General features: G+C 33.5%; 1 protein-coding gene across 1 annotated transcript; it reads left to right on the forward strand.

Annotated features, from left to right (window-relative positions):
- The first annotated feature begins 21528 nt into the window (after positions 1-21528).
- Positions 21529-26370, forward strand: LOC112029369 (early nodulin-75). The gene is made up of 15 exons (XM_065764738.1): positions 21529-21636; positions 21788-21877; positions 22013-22090; positions 22226-22318; positions 22452-22541; positions 22677-22754; positions 22890-22982; positions 23116-23208; positions 23572-23664; positions 23767-23877; positions 24013-24105; positions 24239-24331; positions 24695-24787; positions 24922-24999; positions 26113-26370. Exons 1-15 carry the CDS (start codon positions 21558-21560, stop codon positions 26121-26123), a joined length of 1266 nt encoding a protein of 421 aa, XP_065620810.1. The 5' UTR covers positions 21529-21557; the 3' UTR covers positions 26124-26370.
- The last annotated feature ends 783 nt before the right edge of the window (positions 26371-27153 follow it).

Consider the following 27153-nt stretch of genomic DNA (forward strand, 5'->3'; position numbering starts at 1 on the left):
TTTGTTTTTTATCTTACTTTCAGTTTTATGTGAGTAAAACATCCAAAACCACATAAAAAATGAAAAATTCAAAAAGTTTGATCTTATATGTTTGAGCACATATCACATGTGAGTTTTGCCTTATACCTTTGTATTAATGACTTTGTGCATTTACGAGTTTAGCTTGTTCTTTATGCACTTATATCTTTGTAGGAAAAATCTTGACATCTTTGGGTGATTGTTGTAAATCGATCTTCAAGCTTGTCATGAATGATTAATCAATAATCATGTTGGTTTTGATACATGCATAGACTTGTGCCTATATATCTTCCCACTCTTTATTTTATTGTTTTTGCTTAAAGAGCTGACAAATGTAAATCTCTAAATGAAAAGAGATATTGAGCTGCAAAAGCCATCGCACATATTAGTATTTGACTAGGAAAAAAGGAAAGCGACCTTTATGAAAATGTATGATGCCTAAAAAGTCAAATGTTTGTTCATCAAATTAAAATATCAAAAATTTCAGGCATCGATCTCAAAATGAGATATAAAGATAAAAAATGATCAAATGTTTTGAATTGTAAAGAAGCCAAATGAAAAGCTTCAAAGTTATGTAATCATTTTCTTGTGGGAGGTCATATATGTTCATTTCTATAATTGAGATAAACCACTTGACTTAGTACTAATTGTGTATGTCTTGATTGAATTGATCATTAAAGCTTCATTCTAAACTAAGGACTATTCCACACATGATACACACACAACACACATGTCTAATGTTCAATGAATGCCTTATTCATTTGTTCGATTGTACTTGTTTAAATGTGATGTGTGTGTACTCAACTTTATATGGATTAATCTAAAAAGATTTTTGATCAGTTTATATGTTTTTGGAAGTGATTTTTATCACTCTTTGCATTCTTGTTTAGTGCTTACTTTGTTTTTCATAGTTTAAACATGTTCTAGGTAGAAAAACAAGTGTCAGAATTTTTGGCAACTCATTTTGGCAACTTGCAAGCTGCGAGTCCAAGCTGTGAGTTTTGGCTACTCGTTTTGGTGACTTGTCCAGCCGCGAGCCCAGTCGTGAGTTCAAGCAAAATGGTTTCGCGGTTCACTGGCGACTCGTTCGTGACTCGTCCAGTCGCCAAACGCCCAGAAACAGCTTTTTAAAGGACTTTTCGTGGCAAACCTATTTTAAACCTCTCTCATCCTCTCTTAAACCCTTCTCTCACTATTTTTACATCAAAACCCAATCAATTTGAATGGTTTTTCATTTCATTAACATCTCTAAGGTAATTGTAAACTCTTTTCTTTGATTTGGATCCTTGGATTATGTTTTGATGAGTTTTGTGCTCTTGGTTGGGATTTTCATTATAAGGGTTGAGAAAACTTATTTTTTGTCAAATTTTTGTATGAGATTGGTTCTTTTTGTTGGTTTTGCTCTGGATGTTGGCCCTTTGTGGCATTTTTAACATGTTTTGAGGCATGTTTTCATAATGTTCATGCATTGTTTCACATTGTTGTTCATAGTATGCATGCTAGGTGTTTGATAAAATGCTTATTAGGAATTTTCTCGTTTGTTTGGACTCCGATGAGTACCAAACTTTGGGGTTTTTCATGTTTCCTCATTAGGAACATGTTTGGTTCATTGATTGTGTATTTAACACACCTTGCCCCACATGTGCAATTTCCATGCATTGGTTATGCATTGCACATAGCCACCTCTTGCACACACCTTTGCTACCCTTGTCATGCATTGGTTCATACCTTGTTTCTTCATCCTAGCATGTCATGTTTATCTTATACTTTGCAGCATTTTGTTTCATATTAGGTTTGAGCTTCATTTTCTCTTTCATCTCGCACCCCTCACACATCATTCTCTTTGTTCATACTTTCATCTCTTGCTTTCGTTTCTCCTTAACCCTTTGTCTATTCCTGACAAAAAGAGAGAGAGTATACTCTAGAGTAGTATACCGGAGAGTTTTGTCATTTCTATATGACACTTGTGCACATTCTTAGGGGAAGAAATTCTATTTCCTATGCACATTTATAAGGGGAGAGATATTCCATAGGGGAGATGCATATACCAAGGGGAAGAAGACATTAAGTAATAACATTAAGTAATAAGAAAACTTTGTTTTGGTGGTTGGTGTGTAGTCAAGTTGCTCACATGTTTCACATCATGTTTACTTGATCGCAATTTACTTGTTATATTATACTTGTCCGTTTATTACTTGCTTTACCTTGAGAGTCTAATGTGTTTTGTGCAAGTGTTTTAGGTTACAGGTATATATGTTACAAGTTCATCACAGTTCCTATGATTCATGATAGGGGGAGTGATATGATAAGAGAAGTACTTTATAGTTTGTACTTGATGCTTTTGTAAGCTTTTAAGGTTTTTAGGTCTTTGTACCCATGCTATGTAGCTTTTGTACTTGATGGTAAATGTCATGCATTTTTCTTTCAGTACACCACTCTTATTCCCTTGTAGGATTTTGTTCCTAGATGCACATATGTTTTGTGCATTGGTTGAGTATTGGACATGCAAATGATACTTTGCAAATAAGTTTATTAGCTTGCATGTCCGAGCGTTCATTCCTTGAGTGAATGAGCATTGTGATCACTAGTATATAGTGATTGCAGTTTTGGTCAAGTCATGGTTCATTGTTTTATCCCATTTTGCTTAATCACATTGTGCTTGCTCCATATGCGTTACAAGTTTTCTGCATACAATGAACTTATTGTGTTATTATGTTTCAGGAGATTTTTTTGTCTTATGGTTCAAGAGCTTCATAGATTCTAGAGTTAGGTGTGAGTGAGTTTTCCAACTTTTCCCAACTCATGCGTTAAGTCTAGAGTTTGTTATAGGGTTTTGTCACAGAATAGCCAAAGCGGGAGATTGTAAGGTTGAATTTAATCAACCATCTTGTTGACTTTATTCCGTGCCAATTTGCTTGTATTTCAGCACTTAGAAACCTTGTATTTAAATGGGATTCATGTAAGGGTAGTGAGTGAGAGAGTGTGAAGAAATGCTTAAGATTGTGCAAGGATGTAGGGCTTCGTAGCTAGGACTCGTGGGTGACTCGCGACTAGCAAGCCACCAAATTCAGTACACGAGTGAAGCGTGCGAGAAGATGAATAGTCACGCCAGCTAGGGAACTACAGGACAAAAAGTCCAGCTTGGCCGTTATGTTATCTCGCGGCTTGAACTCGCAACTCAGCCAAGTCGCGAGGCCAAGCTGCCAACTAGCTCTGTCTTGAAAAACCTGACTCTTCGCATTCCTATCTCACCCTAGTATAAATACACCTTATACCCACAAAATGTAGAGAGCTTCCAGAGAAAATTTTGAGAAAGAAATCTTAGAGAAAAACAAGATTGATTCATCTACAATCTTCACATAGAGACTCTTCAAATTTCTCTACTCTCACCTTCTCCATTGATACGTCCTTGACAGGTTTTTGACCAAATCCCTTTCTCACCATACCCATGTTTGTGAAAAGGTTTTTTGGTGCTAAGGGAAGCAGTTTGGAAGGGACCAATGGTTATTGGTTGATGCTATGGTTTATAGCGGAATTCGGCAAGCTAGAAAAGACAAAGGTTTGGAGTAACCTCGTTGTAGCAAGAAGCTTGGAGGGCTTAGGTACTTGGGTAGATTAGGCTTGGAGGGTCTATTGCTGTTCATGTATCCCAACTTCATTTTCGAGGGCTTCAGTTTCCTCTTCGATAACACATCGTTGTGTTGTCCTTATATTTGCATCTCTCTTCCCTTAATCTTTACCATTTAATTTCTGTTGTGGATGTGATTTTAATTAGTTTAGATTGTTTATCAATTCTGTTATAAGCTTGTTATCATTTTCCGCACATACATTGTTTGATATAAAGCTTGAATTTGGTAATTTGTTATTTGGGAGTCTAAACGTTCATAGTGTTTTCAACGCTATTTGAACTTTCAACATACACCTCCACATACCTTTCAACCTTCGTCGGATGTGTCCACTTCACTTTTAAGTGTGTTTGATAATATCTCTTTACAAAAACAATTTTTTACATAAATATTTGCGAATAGCTTAATCGAAATAAATTTTAAATTTAGATGACAATTTGGCAAAGAGAGTTTCTCAAGACAATTCATTTCACTTGTAGAGAAAGAGGAGACTTTGTTCCTTGACTACACCCCTCCACATACCTTTTGTCCTCCCCAAGATGTGTCCACTTTACTTTCGAGTACGTTTGATCATTTTTCTTAACAATAGCCATTCTCTTCATAAATTGTTTTGAATAGATTAATAGAAATTAAATTTTAATTTAGTTGACAATTTGGCAAAGAGAGTTTCTCAAGACAATTTATTCCACTTGTAGAGGAAGAGGAGAATTTGTTCCCTGACTACACCCCTCCATATACCTTTCGTCCTCCCCCAGATGTGTCCACTTTACTTTCGAGTATGTTTGATAATTTTTTTTTACAACATCCATTTTCTACATAAAGTGTTGTGAATATATTAATTTTTAATTTAGCTAACAATTTGCAAAGAAGGTTTCTCAAGACAATTCATTTTACTTATAGAGAAAGAGGAGACTTTGTTACCCGACTACACCCCTCCACATACCTTTCATCCGCCATCGGATGTATCCACTTTACTTTCGAGTATGTTTGATAATTTATCTTTACAACAATCATTTTCAATATATATTGTTGTGAATAGATTAATAGAAATTAATGTTTAATTTAGTTGACAATTTGGCAAAGAGAATTTCTCAAGACAATTCATTTTACTTGCAGAGAAAAAGGAGAATTTGTTCTCTGACTACACCCCTCCACATACCTTCCGTCCTCCCCCAGATGTGTCCACTTTACTTTTGAGTATGTTTGATAATTTTTCTTTACAACATCCATTTTCTACATAAATTGTTGTGAACTGATTAATCAAAATTAATTTTTAATTTAGCTAACAATTTGCAAAGAGGGTTTCTCAAGACAATTTATTTTACGTAGAGAGAAAGAGGAGACTTTGTTCCCCGACTACACCCCTCCATATACTTTTCGTCCTCCATCGGATGTATCCACTTTACTTTTGAGTATGTTTGATAAATTATCTTTACAATAGTCATTTTCTACATATATTGTTGTGAATAGATTAATAGAAATTAATTTTTAATTTAGTTGACAATTTGCAAAGAAGGTTTCTCAAGACAATTCATTTTACTTGCAAAGAAAGAGGAGACTTTGTTCCCTAACTACACCCCTCCACATACCTTTCGTCCTCCCCCGGATGTGTCCACTTTACTTTCGAGTATGTTTGATCATTTTTCTTACATTAGCCATTTTCTACATAAATTGTTGTGAATAGCTTAATAGAAATTAATTTTTAAATTAGTTGACAATTTATAAAGAGGATTTCTTAAGACAATTCATTTTACTTGCAAAGAATGAGGAGACTTTGTTCTCCGACTACATCCCACCACATAACCCTCCACATACCTTTTGACCTTCGTCGGATGTGTCCACTACACTTTTAAGTATGTTTGATAACTTTTCTTTACAAAAACCATTGTCTACATAAATTGTTGTGAATAGCTTAATAAAAATTAATTGTCAATTTAGCTAACAATTTAGCAAAGAAAATTTCTCAAGACAATTTATTTCACTTGCAGAGAAAGAGGAGACTTTGTTCCCTGACTACACCCCTCCACATACCTCCCCAATGAGCCCCAAATTAGATGGGAACACTTTGCACATCAAGGCCTCATTTTTGGAGTGGATGGCCATTCTCTGGTTGAAATGACTAACGTGCTCCACTAGGAACCATTATACATAACGTTGGCTGAGTGAAGCGCTAAGGAAGCTTTCCTCCTTCAATTCTACTCGTAAACGGTGATTTAGAGATCTAGTTAAGAGCTTTGCTCATAACATCGTTGCCTAAACCTTCGCGGGGTTGACTTTTACTCCTTCGTTTGTAATGACGGTCCTCATTGTGGGAAAAAGACTCGCTGGGAGGAGTCCTGGACCTGGGCTTGTAGCTACCATCTCCCTCATTGTCAAAAGAAAGGGTTAGAATCTGAGGGAGTCCTTCTTTGTCGCTCACGGCGTAGCCTTCGGCGAAGGTGGTCAATCTCCAACTACAAGCTTCTGGTATTCTCCTTGTGAGAGATGTGGCTCCCGCCTCAAGACTGGCTCTTGCTAGTATGCATGGTGTGCACACTAACCTCATAGTCCCTCATTCGTTTAAGGTTAAGGAGCTGGTCCTGACGTTGGGAACCGATAGACTCCTCTTGTTCTTGCCCCGATCCTACCATAGTTGGACGTTGGACTCACTAAAGCTCAAGCCTTCCCACAGACAACGCCAATTGTAAAGGGGCGGGTTTTGGTCCTTCTATCCAAAGAATGAATGGATTATGGCCCAAAGAGCCCAATACAATAAGTTTGTAGAGAGTGGGCTAAAAAGTTAGGCTTCAACGAAATGACAACGACCTTAATGAGCTAAAGTGGATATGAGAACGAGGAAAAATAATAAATAGTCAAATGTAGTGCACATAAATTCTTCCTCGACAATGTCCAAGGAGAGTAGTTCAATATATTTCTCTTAGATTTGATTACAGTTGCTATTTTTAATGCTATGGTGTTTTCTTTCCAGATTTCTTCTCCTTTTCTCCCCGGAGGGTCTCTTACATTATATAGCTCCTCTAAGATGATCTTGGCCTTCAATTTGTTGATCGTGCAGTACACCACTTGAGTGCTTGTCCCATAAGGCACCTTCCCAAGCCCTTTGTGAGTTGCGGCGGCCAAGACAGCATTGTTCAAGGGCCTTCTCCACATAAATACAGTTAGGAGGTTTTGTAGGATGCATTAAATGTAGGAGCAGCCATCACCCCTTCAGTCATGTCAGGGCTAGCCCCTCTCCGAAGCTTTTTCTCAGCAGTAGGACCTCCTCAAGCAATGTGCCACTGATGTGGCCTTACTGTCCAAGCACATGGCCTCCTTGGCCTGGCAATGGACTCCTCGGCCATGGATATGACACATGGCGAAGGTGCCTTATTTAAATTCTTGTACCCCACAAAAACCAATAACAATTTACCACTATGATTTGTCATGAAAATGTTGTGAAAAATGTTGTGGATGTAGCACTTTTTTTTTCATAATACTTTATTTTTAGTTGTGGTTAGTCCTAATATGATAGCATTTTTTTAAATTTTTTTTTTTGACCTATAAGGACTTAACACCTCTAAAAATTGTGAAAATATTGTGACAATTTGTTGTTTTAATAGAGTTCAACAGATGATGTTAACAAAAAAGAAAAAAAGAAAAAGAAAAGGCCAACAGAACAGTGACACTTGAACAAACCAAATGCATGGTTGCTTTACTCATTTACACTTTCTATATATAAAAATTTAATTTAGAACCAATAATAATTTATCACTATGATCTATTATGAAAATGTTGTAAATGTAGCACTTTTTTTTCTACAATACCTTTATTTTTAGTTGTGGTTGGTCCCAGCATGATATTTTTGTTATTTTATTTTTACCTATAAGGACTTAACACCTCTAACAATTGTGAAAATATTGTGATAATTTGTTGTTTTAATAGAGTTCAACATGCGACATTAACTCCCAAAAAAAAAAAAAAAAGAAGAAAGGGCTAGCGACACAGTGCCACTTGAACATACCAAATGCACGGTTGCTTTACTCATTTACACTTTTTATATATAGAAATTTAAATGAGAACTAATAACAATTTATCATTATGATTTATTATGAAAATGTTGTGAAAAATGTTGTAAATGTAGCACTTTTTTTTCTACAATACCTTTATTTTTAGTTATACTTGGTTTCAATATGATATTTTTGTTATTTTATTTTAACCTATAAAAACTTAACACTTCTAACAATTGTGAAAATTTGTTATTTTAATAGAATTGACCCGGCGATATTTAAAAAGAAAAAAGAAAAAGAAAAAAAAAAGAGAAAAAAAGAGGCTAGCGGAATAGGAACAATGCCACTTGAATAAGCCAAATACACTGTTCCTTTACTCATTAGCACTTTTTATATATAAAAGTGTTGTGAAAAATGTTATGAATGTCGAACTATTTGTTTTAACAATATATTTATTTTTAGTTGTAATTGGTTTTGGTATTATATTTGTTTATTTTATTTTATTTTATTTTAACTTATAAAAAATTAACACCTCAAAAATTGTGAAAATATTGTGGCAATTTATTGTGATAATATTTTAACAACTAATATGGAGACAAAAAAGTAAATAGCGTGTTCAGACTCTTTAGACGATATTTTATAAATAAAAATAAATAATAAAAAAACGAGTGAAAAGTTTGGTTGAATAAACCAAAATCATTGTAGTTGAGCATTGTAGTTGAGCGCATATGCTTAAAAAAAAGTTTTTTTTTTTAAAAAAAAGGTGAAAAGTTTGGTTGAATAAACCAAAATCACTGTAGTTGAGCGCATAGGCTCTTTTTATATAGTTAATAGATATATTAAAAAAAAATTATTACTAATCTTGTAGAAGTGTTATGTCCGCAACATTTTTAGACCATTTTCACAACAAATCTTAGTTAATAAGTTATATTGGTTCTAATTTGAACTCACTATTGAAATTAATTTTTGTCTACCAATAATAACTAATAACAATTAACAACTTATCACTTAAGATTTATTGTAAAAATATTTTCAAAATGTTAATGTTATGGTTCCTTAACATTTCTCATGGTCTTGTTGCTCAATAGGCATACCCCATTCGACCCTTTCTTTTTTCTTTTCTTTTTTTTGAGTCAACAATAATATTTATTAAAACACACATGAAAATAGTAATATTAGTGTTTTAAACCGGGTTTATAATACATTATTTAACTAGAGTACAACTATAAAAGGGTCTAACCTTTGTAGTTGTAGCTTGGGGTTATAAACAGCGGACACTAGACGCATACAACCAATGTGGGATAAACATCATTTTTTTTTAGTAAATAGTGTAAGGTTGAATTTAATCAACCATTTAATTGGCTTTATTCCGTGACCAATTTGCTTGTAATTTAGCACTTAGAAACCCTGTATTTAGGTGGGAAAATTGTAAGAGTAGTGTGTGAGAAGATGTGAAGAAAAGCTCAAGAGTGTGCAAGAAAAACAGAGTCTCGCGACTAGGACTCGCGGGTGGTTCGCGACTGGCAAGCCGCGAAAGGCAGGCACATGAGAGGCACACTGGGAAGCTGAAGGGTCGCGCCAGCTGTCACGCTACAGGACAAAAGTTCCAGGCTGGCCAAGCCGTTACGTCGCAACTGGAACTCGCGACTTGGACAAGCCGCGAGGTCAAGCCGCGAGTTATCCATGTTTGGCAAAAACTGACGTTTTGCATTCCCTTCTCACCCTACTATATATACACCCTTATACCTTCTAAATTGAGAGAGCTTCCAGAGAGAATTTTGTGAGAGAAAACCCTAGAGAAAAATAAGATTGATTCATCCCCAATCTTCATCTAAAGAGACTCTACAAATTCCTCTACTCTCTTCCTCTCCATTGTCATACCCTTGAGAGGTCATTTATCAAACCCTTGTCTCACCACACCCACGTCTGTGAGAAGGTCCATTTGGTGCTTTGGAAGCAGTTTGGAAAGGAACCAATATACATTGGTTGATGCTATGGTCAAGTAGCGGAATCCGGCAAGCTAAAGAAGAAATAGGTTCGGCGTAGTCTCGTTGGAGCAAGAAACTTGGAGGGCTTAGGTACTTGGGTAGATTAGGCTTGGGGGTCTTCTGCTGTTCATGTATCCCAACTATATTCTTTAGTGGATTTTATCACCGCTTGGAGGGCGGCGGAGAGGTTTTACGCCGAGGACTTCGGTTTCCTCTTCGATAATACATAGTGTGTTGTCCGTGTGTTTGCATTTCTCTTTCCTTTATCTTTGCCTTATATTTACTGTTGCGGATGTGTTTATATTTGGCTTAGAGTGTTTTATCAACTCTGTTATAAGCTTGTTATCATATTCTGCACATTGATTGTTTGATATAAAGCTTGAATTGGCATTTTGTATCTGGGGGTCTAAACGTTCAAGGGTGTTTCATACCCATATTGAACTTTCAATTGGTATCAGAGCGGGTACACTTGTTGTGGTTTAAATACCTAAGTGTGATCCTTGACCCCTTGTGTATTTACCATGGATGTTGCATTGTATGCCTCTTTGTATGATTTGGTTGATGATAAATATAGCATGTCACATGTTTGTGAAAATGCCTCCATGAGTGATAATCCTCATAATTGTGATGCTATGTTACATGAATATTTGGATGTTGTTGATATTCCTAACATCAAACTCTTGAAGAAAAAGGCTAAGAAGTTTAATAAGGATTTGAACAGGTTATTTTGTGAAAAGGATGATTTGATTGCTAAGCTCAATGAATCCAACAAATTGGTTGAAAAATATAAGAAACTTGCTGAAAATTCTGTTGAAAAGCTGAAAGAGTTTGAATGTTTGAATATGGACTTGGATGCTAAACTTGTTGTGTCTAACAAACTTGTTGATGAGCTAAAATGTGAAAATGAATCTCTTAAGATGCATGCCAAGTGTTTGATTGCTGAACCTATTGTTAAAAGGGATGAAATTATTTGTTGCAATCATGTTGTGGTACCCGATTTTGTGCCTATTGTGTGTTCTACCCCAAAGGACAAATCGGTGTACATTCCTCCACATAAAAGAAATCAAAAGGTGGAGAGAAAAGCTGTTAAGTCAAAGCCTCCATTTAGGTCTCAATCTAAGGCTTTGGATGGATCTAAGTTTGTTCCAACTTGCTACCATTGTGGTGTGATTGGTCATATAAGACCTCAATGTTATAAATTGAAGAGAGAACAAAACCATGTTGCTAGATCCCTTCCCAAAAAGCCTAATGGACCTAAAAACAGTGTTTGTCACCATTGTGGTGCCTTTGGTCATCTAAGACCTCATTGTTCTAAGTTTCATGCTCTCAAAAGAAAAGAGAAACTTGAGCTTCTTGGAAGTTGTGCTAAAAAGAGTAAACCGATTTTAAGTGAAAATAACATGTTGTTAAAGAAAATGTTTAATGCTCTTAACTCCTTGACTATGTGCATCTCTAGTTCTCATTTTTCCAACTCTCGTCTCACTTCTCTTGAGACACTCATTCCAAACAATCGTTCCGTTTGGATAAGGAAGGGTTCCTATAGTTGAGCTCTTGCTTTCTTGGTCCTTGATCTAATTCTTTTGATTTTTGTAAAACCTTTCATGCATTAAATGTTATATCTACATGCATTTTGGGCATCTTGCATTTATTTGTATGCATTGTTTTGTTTTTTTATCTTACTTTTATGTTTCAGTTTTGTGTGAGTAAAAAATCCAAAACCACATAAAAAATGAAAAATTCAAAAAGTTTGATCGTCTATGTTTGAGCATATATCACATGTGAGTTTTGCCTTATACCTTTGTATTAATGACTTTGTGCATTTATGAGCTTAGCTTGTTCTTTATGCACTTATATCTTTGTGGGAAAAATCTTGACATCTTTGGGTGATTGTTGTAAATCAATCTTCAAGCTTGTCATGAATGATTAGTCAATAATCATGTTGTTTTATTGTTGTATATCTTCCCACTCTTTATTTTATTGTTTTTGCTTAAAAAGCTCACCACTTATATTTTATTGTTTTTGCAAAAGCTGTCGCACATATTAGTATTTGACTAGGAAAAAGGGAAAGTGACCTTTATGAAAATGTATGATGCCTAAAAAGCCAGATACTTGTTCATCAAATTGAAATATCAAAAATTTCAGGCATCGATCTCAAAATGAGATATAAAGATAAAAAATGATCAAATGTTTTGAATTGTAAAGAAGCCAAATGAAAAGGTTCAAAGTTATGTAATCATTTTCTTGTGGGAGGTCATATATGTTCATTTCTATAATTGAGATAAATCACTTAACTTAGTACTAGTTGTGTATGACTTGATTGAATTGATCATTAAAGTTTCATTCTAGATTAAGTACTATTCCACACTTGATACACACACAACACACATGCCTAATGTTCAATGAATGCCTTATTCATTTGATCGATTGTACTTGTTTAAATGTAATGTGTGTGTACTCAACTTTATATGAATTAATCTAAAAATATTTTTGACCAGTTTATATGTTTTTGGAGGTGTTTTTTTATCACTCTTTGCATTCTTGTTTAGTGCTTACTTTGTTTTTCATAGTTTAAACATGTTCTATGTTGAAAAACAAGTGTCAGAATTTTTGGCAACTCATTTGGCAACTTGCAAGCTGCGAGTTTTGGCTACTCGTTTTGGTGACTTGCCCAGCCACGAGCTCAGTCGCGAGTTCAAGCAAAATGGTTTCGTGGCTCACTAGTGACTCGTTTGCGACTCGCCTAGTCACCAAACACCCAGAAATAGCTTTTTAAAGGACTTTTCGTGGGAAACCTGTTTTAAACCTCTCTCATCCTCTCTTAAACCCCTCTCTCACTATTTTTACATCAAAACTCAATCAATTTGAATGGTTTTTTCATTTCATTAACATCTCTAAGGTAATTGTAAACTCTTTTCTTTGATTTGGATCCTTGGATTATGTTTTGGTGAGTTTTGTGCTCTTGGTTGGGATTTTCATTATAGGGGTTGGGAAAACTTATTTTTTGTCAAATTTTTGTATGGGATTGGTTCCTTTTTTTGGTTTTGCTCTGGATGTTGGCCCTTTGTGGCATTTTTAACATATTTTGAGGCATGTTTTCATAATATTCACGCATTGTTTCACATTGTTGTTCATAGTGTACATGCTAGATGTTTGATAAAATGCTTCTTAGGCATTTTCTCGCTTGTTTGGACTCTGATGAGTACCAAAATTTGGAGTTTTTCATGTTTGCTCATTAGGAATATGTTTAGTTCATTGGTTGTGTATTTAACACACCTTGCCCCACATGTGCATTTTCCATGCATTGGTTATGCATTGCACATAATCACCTCTTGCACACACATTTGCTACCCTTGTCATGCATTGATTCATATCTTGTTTCTTCATCCTAGCATGTCATGTTTATCTTATACTTTGTAGCATTTTGTTTCATCTTAGGTTTGAGCTTCATTTTCTCTTTCATCTCGCACCCCTTTCACATCATTCTCTTTGTTCATACTTTCATCTCTTGCCTTCGTTTCTCCTTAACCCTTTGTCTATTCCTGACAAAAAGGGAGAGAGTATACTCTAAAGTAGTATACCGGAGAGTTTTGTCATTTCTATATGACACTTGTGCACATTCTTAGGGGGAGAAATTCTATTTCCTGTGCACATTTATAAGGGGAGAGATATTCCATAGGGGAGTTGCATTTACCAAGGGGAATAAGATATTGAGTAATAAGAAATCTTTGTTTTGGTGTTTGGTGTGTGGTCAAGTTGCTCACATATTTCACATCATATTTACTTGATCGCAATTTACTTGTTACATTATACTTGTCCGTTTATTACTTGCTTTACCTTGAAGGTCTAATGTGTTTTGTGCAAGTGTTTTGGGTTACAGGTATATATGTTCCAAGTTCATCACAGCTCCTATGATTCATGACAGGGGGAGTGATATGATAAGGGAAGTATTTTATAGTTTGTACTTGTTGCTTTTGTAAGCTTTTAAGGTTTTTAGGTCTTTGTACCCATGCTATGTAGCTTTTGTACTTGATGATAAATGTCATGCATTTTTCTTTCAGTACATCATTCTTATGCCATTGTAGGATTTTGTTCCTAGATGCATATATGTTTTGTGCATTGGTTGAGTATTGGACATGCAAATGATACTTTACAAATAAGCTTATTAGCTTGCATGTCCAGATGTTCATTCCTTGAGTGAATGAGCATTGTGATCACTAGTATATAGTGATTGCAGTTTTGGTCAAGTCATGGTTTATTGTTTTATCCCATTTTTCTTGATCACATTGTGCTTGCTCCATATGCGTTACAAGTTTTCTGCATACAATGAACTTATTGTGTTATTATGTTTCAAGAGATTTTTTTGTCTTATGGTTCAAGAACTTCACAAATTCTAGAGTTAGGTGTGAATGAGTTTTCCAACTATTCCCAACTCATGCGTTAAGTCTAGAGTTTGTCATAGGGTTTTGTCACAAAATAGCCAAAGGGAGAGATTGTAAGGTTGAATTTAATCAACCATCTTGTTGGCTTTATTCCATACCAATTTGCTTATATTTTAGCACTTAGAAACCCTGTATTTAAGTGGGATTCATGTAAGGGTAATGAGTGAGAGATTGTGAAGAAATGCTTAAAATTGTGCAAGAATGTAGGGCTTCGCAGCTAGGACTCGCGGGTGACTCGCGACTGGCAAGCCGCCAAATTCAGCACACAAGTGAAGCATGCGAGAAGATGAACAGTCGCACCAGCTGAAGCACTACAGGACAAAATGTCTAGCCTGGCCGTTAGTTATCTTGTGGCTTAAACTCGCAACTCAGCCAAGGCGTGAGGCCAAGCTACCAACTAGCTCTATTTTGAAAAACCTGACTCTTCGCATTCTTATCTCATCCTAGTATAAATACAATTCATACCCACAAAATGTAGAGAGATTCCAGAGAAAATTTTGAGAGAGAAACCTTAGAGAAAAACAAGATTGATTCATCCATAATCTTCACATAGAGACTCTTCAAATTCCTCTACTCTCACCCTCTCCGTTGATATATCCTTGAGAGGTTTTTGACCAAATCATTTTCTCACCATGCTCACGTTTGTGAGAAGGTCTTTTAGTGCTAAGGGAAGCAGTTTGGAAGGGACCAATGGTTATTGGTTGATGCTATGGTTTATAGCGGAATCCGGCAAGCTAGAAAATACAAATGTTCAGCGTAACCTCATTGTAGTAAGAAGCTTGGAGGGCTTAGGTACCTAGATAGATTAGGCTTGGAGGGTCTATTACTGTTCATTTATCTCAACTTCATTTTTTAGTGGATTATTAACCGCTTGGAGGGCCGCGGAGAGGTTTTATGTCGAAGGCATCAGTTTCCTCTTCGATAACACATCATTGTGTTGTCCTTGTATTTGCATCTCTCTTCCCTTAATCTTTACCATTTAATTTCTATTGTGGATGTGATTTTAATTGGTTTAGATTGTTTATCAATTCCGTTATAAGCTTGTTATCATTTTCCGCACATACATTGTTTGATATAAAGCTTGAATTTGGTAATTTGTTGTTTGGGGGTCTAAACGTTCATAGTATTTTCAACGTTATTTGAACTTTCAACATACACCTCCACATTCCCCTCCACATACCTTTCGACCTTCGTCGGATGTGTCCACTTCACTTTTAATTATGTTTGATAATATCTCATTAACAAAACAATTTTTTACATAAATATTTGCGAATAGCTTAATAGAAATTGATTTTAAATTTAGTTGACAATTTGGCAAAGAGAGTTTCTCAAGACAATCCATTTCACTTGTAGAGAAAGAGGAGACTTTGTTCCCTGACTACACCCCTCCACATACCTTTCGTCCTCCCCAAGATGTGTCCACTTTACTTTCTAGTACGTTTGATCATTTTCCTTTACAATAGCCATTCTCTTCGTAAATTGTTTTGAATAAATTAATAGAAATTAAATTTTAATTTAGTTGACAATTTGGCAAAGAGAGTTTCTCAAGACAATCCATTTCACTTGTAGAGAAAGAGGAGACTTTGTTCCTTGACTACACCCCTCCACATACCTTTCGTCCACCCCCAGATGTGTCCACTTTGCTTTCGAGTATGTTTGATCATTTTTCTTTACAATAGCCATTTTCTACATAAATTGTTTTGAACAGATTAATAGAAATTAAATTTAAATTTAGTTGACAATTTGGCAAAGAGAGTTTCTCAAGACAATTCATTTCACTTGCAGAAAAAGAGGAGACTTTGTTCCTGATAAGGGTAATTTTTACATGATTTTTATTATCCTCTTATTTATTAAAATTGTTAGTTTTCCTTTATTTCTTTTGATTTGATTTGATTTTATATATATATATATATATATTTATTTATCTATTCATTTGTGCTTTGAAGGATTGAGAAGATTTTAGATTAATCCACATCTTGTGGATGTAAATCAGTTGACTTGAAGACCCAATTAAATTTAAGTCCAATTCGGATTAGAATTCTAGCCCACACATCAGTTAGTATTTTTTACATAAATTTCAACTCAGATGTCCAATCGAGATGATTCAAGTTGGGCTGGAAAGTTAACTTAAAGGGCTACAACTTTGTAGTTTACAAGAGCCCAAATTCTGACGTTAAATGGGCCAAAATAGTCAGTTAAATGAAGCCTAAAAATCTTGGATTTTCTCCAAACGAAAATTCAACTTGTAATAGGATTCATTGACCTATTTAAAGGCTCTTTAGGGCAAATTCAAGGGAGGCTGCTGCATAAAATAATTTTTCTATGAAGGGGGCTGCATTGAAGAATATATATATATATATATATTTTTAGTCTTTCTGAGGAGGAGGATCTGAGGACAAAGGCGAGAGCTTCATGTTGATCAACCAATTCAAATGAAAAACATAAGTTTAATTTGTTTTCTTTTCAATTTTATTATGAACTAAATTTTATTTTCAAGAGCGTTGATGTAGTCTAGCAATGAACCCACAATTTATATTCTAAGTTATTTTATTTTTAATATTTCCATGATTGAGTGTTAAATTCTTATTCTTAATGGTTACTATTTTTTGTACGAATTATTGTTTGATCAATTGAATTACAATGAGACCGAGAGGTGATTATTTATTATTTTAGTTCTAGAATTAAACACCATTAGTTGAGCGAAAGTAGAGATGCTTTACTACAATTAGTGTGATTTTTCAGAAAATTCAAAGTACATAATGAGTCTTCAGTTAATTAAATTTGCATAGAGATATGGAATTGTTAGCTGAAGATATTTTTGATATTATTCGAGAGAAGATATTGAATAGTTAAAGAATTTTTAATCATCAACAGGAGATTATTAGAATTTAATAATTAGGAAAAATAAATTTTGTGGGATTTGTTAGGTGAAATCAACTGCTCTAGATCCATTCTTATCGTACTTTTACACTTTTAGATTTTTACGCTTTGTTATTTTTTTTTATTCGATTTATTTTTATTAAATAGTTTAATTTAATTTAGATAGTAGAACGTTCCATTTATTGTCGATTTTCCAAATAGTAATTTATTTAGTGAATTTCGGTATTCAATAACATAGTTAATCCTTGTGGGTTAAACATTCGTTTTCTAAAAAAACACTTTACTACTTGTTACGATTCTGTGCGCTTACAGATTATTTTATGCGAACAGTTCTCTGACTACACCCCTCCACATACCTTTCGTCCTCCCCCAGATGTGTCCACTTTACTTTCAAGTATGTTTGATAATTTTTCTTTAGAACAATCATTTTCTACATAAATTGTTGTGAATAGATTAATAGAAATTAATTTTTAATTTAGTTGACAATTTGGAATAGAGAGTTTCTCATGACAATTAATTTCACTTGCAGAGAAAGAGGAGAATTTGTTCCTCGACTACACCCTACCACATACCTTTCGTCCACCCCCAGATGTGTCCACTTTGCTTTCGAATATGTTTGATCTTTTATCTTTACAATAGCCATTTTCTACTTAAATTTTTGGAATAGATTAATAGAAATTAAATTTTAATTTAGTTGACAATTTGGCAAAGAGAGTTTCTCAAGGTAATTCATTTCACTTGCAGAGAATGAGGAGACTTTGTTCCCCGACTACACCCCTCCACATACCTTTCGTCCTCCCCTAAGTGTGTCCACTTTACTTTCAAGTATTTTTGTTAATTTTTCTTTACAACAACCATTTTCTACATAAATTGTTGTGAATAGATTAATAGAAATTAATTTTTAGTTTAGTTTACAATTTGGCAAAGAGAGTTTCTCAAGACAATTCATTTTACTTGTAGAGAATGGAGGAGACTTTGTTCCCTGATTACACCCCTCCACATACCTTTTGTCCTCTGTCAGATGTGTCTACTTTACTTTTGAGTATGTTTGATAATTTTTATATATAATATACATTTCTTCATAAAAGTTTGTAAATATATAAAATGAAAATTAATTTTAATTTAGTTGATAAATTGGCAAAGGAAATTTTTGACGACATTTCATGTTACTTACAGATAATGAGAAGACTTTGTTCCTTGCTAATGACCATAATCGACCTTGTCCTCCTTCATTGGACGTGTCCACTGCACTTTCAAGTATGTTTATGTTTGACCATTTTTCTATGAAATATTTGTTTTCTACCTAAATTCTTGTGAATAGCTTAATTGAAATTAATTTTTAATTTAGTTGATAATCTGGGAAATGAAATTTTGAAGATATATCACATTATTTACAAATATTGTGAAGACTCCTCCCCCCCCCCCCAGGCAAAGTTTGAATTGTCAAAATTTATAAATAATTAGATTTTATTTGAATTTCAATGACATAACAAAGTATAAGTTATAAAATTATGGGTAATTACTTTATGGTGCCATGAACATGAAAACTATAGTGTCTATTTTTGTAGCCCAAGCTCAAAAGGTTTGGGTTATGAGCCCAATGAACTCAGAACATTGAACTTGTAGAGAATGGGTGAAAGAGCTAGGCTGATTGTGAGCTAAACAATAGTTAATTATGGTATTAAAGAAGGAACGGATATAAAAAAAACACACTTGAAAACTTTTCAATTTGATGTCTGAGGAGGAATATTACTGAATGAAAGGTCAATACAATTCTTAGAACCCTCTTCCAAAAGGCCCCTCCCTCCTCCAGAGGCTTTTTCTTTATATAGCATCCTCCCTCATCATCTTCATCGTCCACTTGTTCTTCATCTAAGTGTCCCTTGAGTATGTGTCACGTCAGATCTCTTCTTTAGCTTTCTGTGAGTGGTAGTAGCTGGGATGACACTGTTCAGGGGTCTTATCCACATTAATGCTGCCAGAAAAGCAGATGCAGTGCATTTAATGTGGTGGTGGTAGCTTTTCCTTTTAGATATTTCTCCATTCTTCTTATCTCCCGGCATGTCCAAAACTTATCCAGATCGCTGAAGTCATTAGTAAGATCATTCGAACCCTCCAGATATTTGCTTGACCAAGAATCTTTATATCCGAGGATAATGATCTCTTCGGACCACTGATGCTCTCTTCGGACTGATCCCCTTCACTTCCAGGTATCTTTCTTTCATTTGGACTCCTTCTCAACAACTTTCGCCTCTTCGGATACATAGTAACCTTCAAACAGGGCTTTCGGCCCAATACATAAGTTTGGGTTTCCACCTCCCACAAAAACTTTATGATGTCTTTTTATTTTATCTTTTTTGGTCGAATGACATGGAAAAAAATAACCTCTAATGAGTAATAATAGTTTCCTATTGGAAAAATTCTAAAAAAAAAGGCTTCTTATTGGAAAAATTTTCAGGAATTACTTACCTATTTGTCTGTCTCGTAGTGTACTAATAATAAGACATCTTCATTAACCATAAAATTTATGTCAATTTGCAGCGAATGAATAGAAGAGCTACAACCCTCTTCGTTCCAGAAAGGGTGGCAACGTTGCAAAGGCAGACTCTAAATTTTTGCAGTCGTTGATTAAGTATAATGTATTAACAATAAATGTGGAAATGTAGTTTAGCATTTTCAGAAAACTTTTGTATCTTGTCATCAAATATCAAGCATGTCAAGAACTTTGTAGCTCAAACTCAACTGATTGGCAATTACAAATTTAAAATGGCACTTCCTATCTTGACATCTTTAATGTTGGTAATCAGGGTTCAAATATCCCCCTTCCCCAACTATCGATCTATAATTATAATTTCAAGCAATTATTTTCTTTTATCAGATCATTGCTTTCAAATGTGAAAAGAATTCAAATCATAAATTTTAGGAATAGTATAAATAAATAAATAAATATATATATATATATATAACTCCACAAAAATTACACATTTTTTATACCGTAAATTTCTAAGAAATCTAATGTTAGAAAATATCTATAATCAATAATATCTTTAAAATTAATTGTTGTTCATATTAGTTAACCTAATTAAAACACTAGTATTACTATTTTTGTGTGTGTTTTAATAAGTATTACTATTTACTAAAAAAAATTAATTTGAGAGAATAATATATTATTCTCTTTTATGCTTTCTTTCTCTCTCCCAATTAATTCAGCCTTAACCTAGCACAAAAGCCTATTCTCAACGTACTTGAGTTGCAGATTTTATTTCTCATGGACTTATTCTTATCTGGTATTTACATATTGATTATTTGATATGTGAGGCCGTTTAGCAAAGGATTATTTGCGTCTAAATTAGATTTCTTTATTTTGGATTCACAAATCTTGTGGTGGAATGTGAAAATCAACAGCAGGTGGATGCTCTTTAGAAGGAAGATATTTATCTTAGTGAGGAAGAGTTACTGTTAAATGATCTTAGCCTCTTAGATATTATTTTTATAAGGAGAAAAACAAACTAAACCAAATATGATCCTTAGAGATAAAATAAAATTATCAAATTGTAAAGATTATATAATAAGATTGAACTATCAAAATTTGATCTGTAGTGAATAGAATTTGTTCGTATTTCTAATTCTAATCTCTATTATATGACAAGACAACAATAATGCCAGGAGAGTAGGAGTTTCTACCATATTAACCCTCTCTCTCATAGGTTAGGATTATCTAAACTTTACATAATACTAGATAAGAATAAAAGCCCATAAGGAAAAAACTGCAACTCAAGAACATTAAGAATAGGCATTTGAGCAAGGTTAGGTATGAATTAATTAGGAGAGAAAAAGAAAGTAGAAAATAATATAATATAATATTTTCTCAAATTAATTAGCAATTAATTTTAAAGATGACGTTGATTATAGTGATTTTCTAACCATTAGATTTCTTAGAAATCTACGGCCTAAAAAAGTGTAACTTATTTACTATTTGATCCATAAACTCATATTTTATATAACATGTTAAATTACAAAAGCTTGAATTTAAACAATTGATTGATAATATGGTTATTAATCCTTAAACACCTTGAAATTTTGCATATATGGAGAATATACAAAGACAACATAATCCAAAAGTTTAATTGTTAATTAAAATTCACATCCAGTTAAAAAATATTGAGTAGTGTAATATTATTTAAATCTACACTTAGTGTAACTTAAACCCAATCTTATATATATATATATATATATAAGATGTGTTCAAATTACACTTGGTATAACTTCAAAAGAGTTATACTTATTTTAAATTATTGATTTCTCATATATCTAACGGTAGAAAAAAATGCTAGTGTTTATTGCTCTCCAACTCATCTCATCTAATTAATACTAGAATTTTTGTCTCTCTCTTATTTATTACTTAAAATAATTTATAAGCATCTTAACATTTAAGGAGATAATTTTAAGCAATTAATTCTTGACACAAATGTTCCAGGTGTCAAGCATTTATGTGTAGTAGGTTTTAGGATAGAAACTATTCGATAGACATTATTTTTCCTATATAAATACGGGTTGTCATTACAAGGTTTTCACGTACTAGCTTCAGGCTTTTTGTAAGTGAGATAGTGAACGAGAGGGATGGATTTTCAAGCACGATTGTGTTTCTTCCTCTTGCTTAGCTTTACCACAGTGTGCTTCGCTCGCCAATTCCCTTTGGGTATGTATTCTACATTCATAACAATGTTGAACATACTTTCGTTTCTCCATAATATAGAAAAGAATCATGAGATTTTTCTTTTCTTTTCTCTTTCAATTTATTTGACAATTTGGCAAAGAGAATTTCTCATTATATTTCATTTTATTTGCAGAGAATGAGAAGACTTTGTTCCCCGACTACGATCCACCACATAATCATAATCAACCCCCGCCTCCATTGGATGTGTTCACTTCGCTTTCGAGTATGTTTGTTAATTTTTCTATATAATATACATTTTCTACATAAACTTTTCTAAATAGATGAATTGAAAGTTAATTTTAATTTAGTTAATAAATTAGCAAAGCAAATTTCTCACTACGTTTCATGTTACTTACAGATAATGAGAGTACTTTGTTCCCTGACTATGACCCTCCACATACCTCTCCACCATTGGATGTGTCTACTTCACTTTTAAGTATGTTTGCTAATTTTTCTATACAATAGCCATTTTCGACATAAATTGTTATGAATAGTTGAATAGAAATTAATTTGTAATTTAGTTGATAGTTTGGCAAAGAGAATTTCTCTTGACATTTCAATTTATTTGCAGAGAATGAGAAGACTTTGTTTCCCGACTACGATCCACCACATACCTTTCGTCAGCCCCCTCCTCCTCCGTTGGATATGTCCAGTTCACTTTCGAGTATGTTTGTTAGTTTTCCTTTAATATACATTTTCTACATAAACTTTTATAAAAAGATGAATTGAAAATTAATTTTAATTTAGTTAATAAACCGGCTAAGGAAATTTCCCACGACGTTTCATGTTACTTACAGATAATGAGAAGACTCTGTTCCCCGATTACGATCCACCACATAATCATAATCAACCCCCTCCTCCATTGGATGTGTTCACTTCGCTTTCGAGTATGTTTGTTTATTTTTCTATATAATATACATTTTCTACATAAACTTTTCTAAATAGATGAACTGAAGATTAATTTTAATTTAGTTAATAAATTAGCAAAGCAAATTTCTCACTACGTTTCATGTTACTTACAGATAATGAGAATACTTTGTTCCCTGACTATGACCCTCCACACACCTCTCCACCATTGGATGTGTCTACTTCACTTTTAAGTATGTTTGCTAATTTTTCTATACAATAGCCATTTTCGACATAAATTGTTATGAATAGTTGAACAGAAATTAATTTGTAATTTAGTTGACAGTTTGGCAAAGAGAATTTCTCTTGACATTTCAATTTATTTGCAGAGAATGAGAAGACTTTGTTTCCTGACTACGATCCACCACATACCTTTCGTCAGCCCCCTCCTCCTTCGTTGGATGTGTCTAGTTCACTTTCGAGTATGTTTGTTAGTTTTCCTTTAATATACATTTTCTACATAAACTTTTATAAAAAGATGAATTGAAAATTAATTTTAATTTAGTTAATAAACAGGCTAAGGAAATTTCTCACGACGTTTCATGTTACTTTCAGATAATGAGAAGACTTTGTTCCCTGACTATGACCCTCCACATGACCATAATCAACCTCCTCCTCCTACATTGGACGTGTCCACTTCACTTTCAAGTACATTTGATGATTTTTCTATATGTTATCTTTTTTTCTACATAAATTGTTGCGGGTAGTCAAGTTGGAATGCATTTTAATTTAGTTAATGATTTGACAAAAACATTCTCTCAAGACAATTCATGTTATTTACAAATAATAAGAATACTTTGTTCCCCGATTATGACCCTCCACATACCTTTAGCTGGCCCCATCCTCCACCATTGGACGTGTCCACTTCACTTTTTAGTATGTTTGATAATTTTTGTATACAATAGTTATTTTTTACATAAATTGTTCTAAATGGTTGAATAGAAATTAATTTGTAATTTAGTTCACAATTTGGCAAAGAGAATTTCTCATGACATTTCAATTTATTTGTAGAGAATGAGAAGACTTTGTTCCCTGACTACAATCCACCACATACCTTTCATCAGCCCCCTCCTCCTCCGTTAGATGTGTCCACTTCACTTTCGAGTATGTCTATTTGTTTTCCTATATAATATACATTTTCTACATAAACTTTTCTAAATAGATGAATTGAAAATTAATTTTAATTTAGTTAATAAATTGGCAAAGGAAATTTCTCACGACGTTTCATATTAGTTACAAATAATGAGAAGACTTTGTTCCCTGACTATGACCCTCCACATACCTCTCCACCATTGGATGTGTCTACTTCACTTTTAAGTATGTTTGCTAATTTTTTGATACAATAGCCGTTTTCGACATAAATTGTTATGAATAGTTGAATAGAAATTAATTTGTAATTTAGTCGATAGTTTGGCAAAGAGAATTTCTCTTGACATTTCAATTTATTTGCAGAGAATGAGAAGACTTTGTTTCCCGACTACGATCCACCACATACCTTTCGTCATCCCCCTCCTCCTCCGTTGGATGTGTCCAGTTCACTTTCGAGTATGTTTGTTAGTTTTCCTTTAATATACATTTTCTACATAAACTTTTATAAAAAGATGAACTGAAGATTAATTTTAATTTAGTTAATAAACTGGCTAAGGAAATTTCTCACGACGTTTCATGTTACTTACAGATAATGAGAAGACTTTGTTCCCTGACTATGACCCTCCACATGACCATAATCGACCTCCTCCTCCTGCATTGGACATGTCCACTTCACTTTCAAGTACATTTGATGATTTTTCTACATATTATCTTTTTTTCTACATAAATTGTTGTGGGTAGTCAAGTTGGAATGCATTTTAATTTAGTTAATGATTTGACAAAAACATTCTCTCAAGACAATTCATGTTATTTACAAATAATGAGATTACTTTGTTCCCCGATTATGACTCTCCACATACCTTTAGCTGGCCCCCTCCTCCACCATTGGATGTGTCCACTTCACTTTTAAGTATGTTTGATAATTTTTCTATACAATAGTTATTTTTTACATAAATTGTTCTAAATGGTTGAATAGAAATTAATTTGTAATTTAGTTGACAATTTGGCAATGAGAATTTCTCATGACATTTCAATGTATTTGTAGAGAATGAGAAGACTTTGTTCCCTGACTACGATCCACCACATACCTTTCGTCAACCCCCTCCTCCTCCGTTAGATGTGTCCACTTCACTTTCGAGTATGTCTATTTGTTTTCCTATATAATATACATTTTCTACATAAACTTTTGTAAATAGATAAATTGAAAATTAATTTTAATTATTTAATAAATTGGCAAAGGAAATTTCTCACGACGTTTCATATTAGTTACAGATAATGAGAAGACTTTATTCCCTGACTATGACCCTCCACATACCTCTCCACCATTGGATGTGTCCACTTCACATTCAAGTATGTTTATGTTTCACAATTTCTTTATACAATATTTGTTTTCTACATAAATTCTTGTGAATAGCTTAATTGAAATTAATTTTTCATTTATTATTCGTTTGGATACTAATTATAATGTCTGCGTCTGCATTTTTTTTTTTTTTTTGAGAAGCATGTTCTATGACTGTGGTGGCTTTTCCAATGCTGGTGGGTACCGTGCACTATTCACGGGACCCACAAATCTCTTTTGTTAACAAAACTTTCATTAAAAATAGGTCTCACGGTACTATTCACAAATTTAAAAATTATTTTGCTACAGTGTTTTCAGTTTTCAGCAAAATAAGCAGTATCTAAATACACTCTTAGTTAATAATTTGCCAATGAAAATTCTCAAGTTATATCAAATTATTTACAAATACTGTGAAGACTTTGTTGCCCCTATCCCCTCCACGTGAAACATTTTATAGGATTTTTTTTTTATTTTTTATTTGACACCTAAAAATTATGGTGAAAAAATAACACATCAAGGATGTATTGTACAGTTATTGTGATAAAAATTAATTTTTATTAATTAAAAAACAATTGAACCCTTGATATTTGAAGTTAATTTATAGAGATTAAAAAGATGTTATGAGAATTATAAAATGTTATTTTTCTGTAGAATAAATTAAAATTGTGTAAGTAGTCTAACATGTTTACGTAGCTGTTAATCCTTATACATATACGTGTTGTCTTATTCACTATGTATGTGTAGTCATTATAGATTAACTCAAATTAGATAAGTTAGATCTACACCAGATTGTTTTATTTTTTATTTTTTATTTTTTATTTTTTATAAATACAATAGAATTTAAATCTGTAACTATCCCATCATAATGATTGTTTTTATTATCAAACTAGAACACCAATTATTTTTGGTCTAGACAAAGTTTGAATTGTCAAAAGTTATAAATAATAAGATTTTATTTTAATTTCAATGACATAAACAAAGAATAAGTTACAAAATTACGGGTAACTTTATGGTGTCTTTTCTTTTATCATTTTTGGTCCAACGGCATGGAATAGCCTCTAATAACGTTATGGTGTACGAATAGGACTTCTTCGTTAACCCCAAAAATTTGTGTCATTTTACAGGTAATGAATAGGAGGGCTACAATCCTCTTCGTTCCAGAATGGGTGGCATCGTTTACATGACAAGACTTTAAATTTTTGTGACAGTTGGTTAAATATCATAATATATTAGCAATAAGTGTGGAGATGTAGCTTAGCATTTCCGGAAAGCTTTTGTATCTTGTCATCTAATATAAAGCTTGTCAAGAACTTTGTAGCTCAAACTCAACTGTTTGGCAATTAAAATGGCACTTTCTATCCTAGTCTCTTTAATGTTGATAATCGGGTTCAAATATCCCCCTTTCCCAACTATCAATCTATTAAATAAAGTACGTAGTTTTAAGCAATTACTTTCTTCTATCATGTCATTGCTATCAAACGTGAAAAGAGTTCAATTCTTAAATTTTAGGTATATATATTTTTTGGATGAATTATTATAAGAGGTCAGATCGAGGTCTAAATCACTAGTGCTACTTCACATGGGAAAATTGAAATGGGGGACAAGCTGAATTCACATATGTTAGAAATACTGAATAATTTGTATTGTATTTCACGATTAAAGAATATACATGGATGCCTTTATATAGGAGGCATATGTGTATAGTACAAGTAAAATGTAGTACAATATGTGTGCTATACAAGTAATTTAACTAGGCCTAAAGCCCACTATATTATACACGTCAACAGCCCCCCTCAAACTCAAGGTGGATGTGAGACTAGCTTGATGTTGTCAACCAAAGTACGAAGGCGTCCCTCAGGATGTGACTTGGTGAAGATATCTACAAGTTGATCTTTAGAGGAGACTGAGATCAACTTGAGAGCACCATGAACAAGATGAAAATGGATAAAATGACAATTGATCTCAATATGCTTAGTCCGTTCATGGAAGACATTATTGTGAGCAATATGAATAGCACTTTGGTTGTCACAATAAAGAAGAGTCGCAGAGGATGTAGACACACCTAAGTATTTGAAAAGCCATCGTAGCCAAAAGAGCTCAAATGTGGTATCAGCAAGGGCACCATATTCTGCTTCAATACTGGAGTGGGCTACATGAGTTTGTTT

Source organism: Quercus suber, unplaced genomic scaffold, assembly GCF_002906115.3.
Source record: "Quercus suber isolate HL8 unplaced genomic scaffold, Cork oak 2.0 scaffold_581, whole genome shotgun sequence".
NCBI classification, from domain to species: Eukaryota; Viridiplantae; Streptophyta; class Magnoliopsida; order Fagales; family Fagaceae; genus Quercus; species Quercus suber.

Coding starts and splice junctions, on each gene's coding strand:
- LOC112029369 (XM_065764738.1), top strand. CDS start 21,558: ATGGATTTTCAAGCACGATTGTGTTTCTTCCTCTTGCTTAGCTTTACC. Junction 21,637..21,787: donor CGCTCGCCAATTCCCTTTGG/GTATGTATTCTA, acceptor TTTTATTTGCAG/AGAATGAGAAGACTTTGTTC. Junction 22,983..23,115: donor TGTGTCTAGTTCACTTTCGA/GTATGTTTGTTA, acceptor TGTTACTTTCAG/ATAATGAGAAGACTTTGTTC.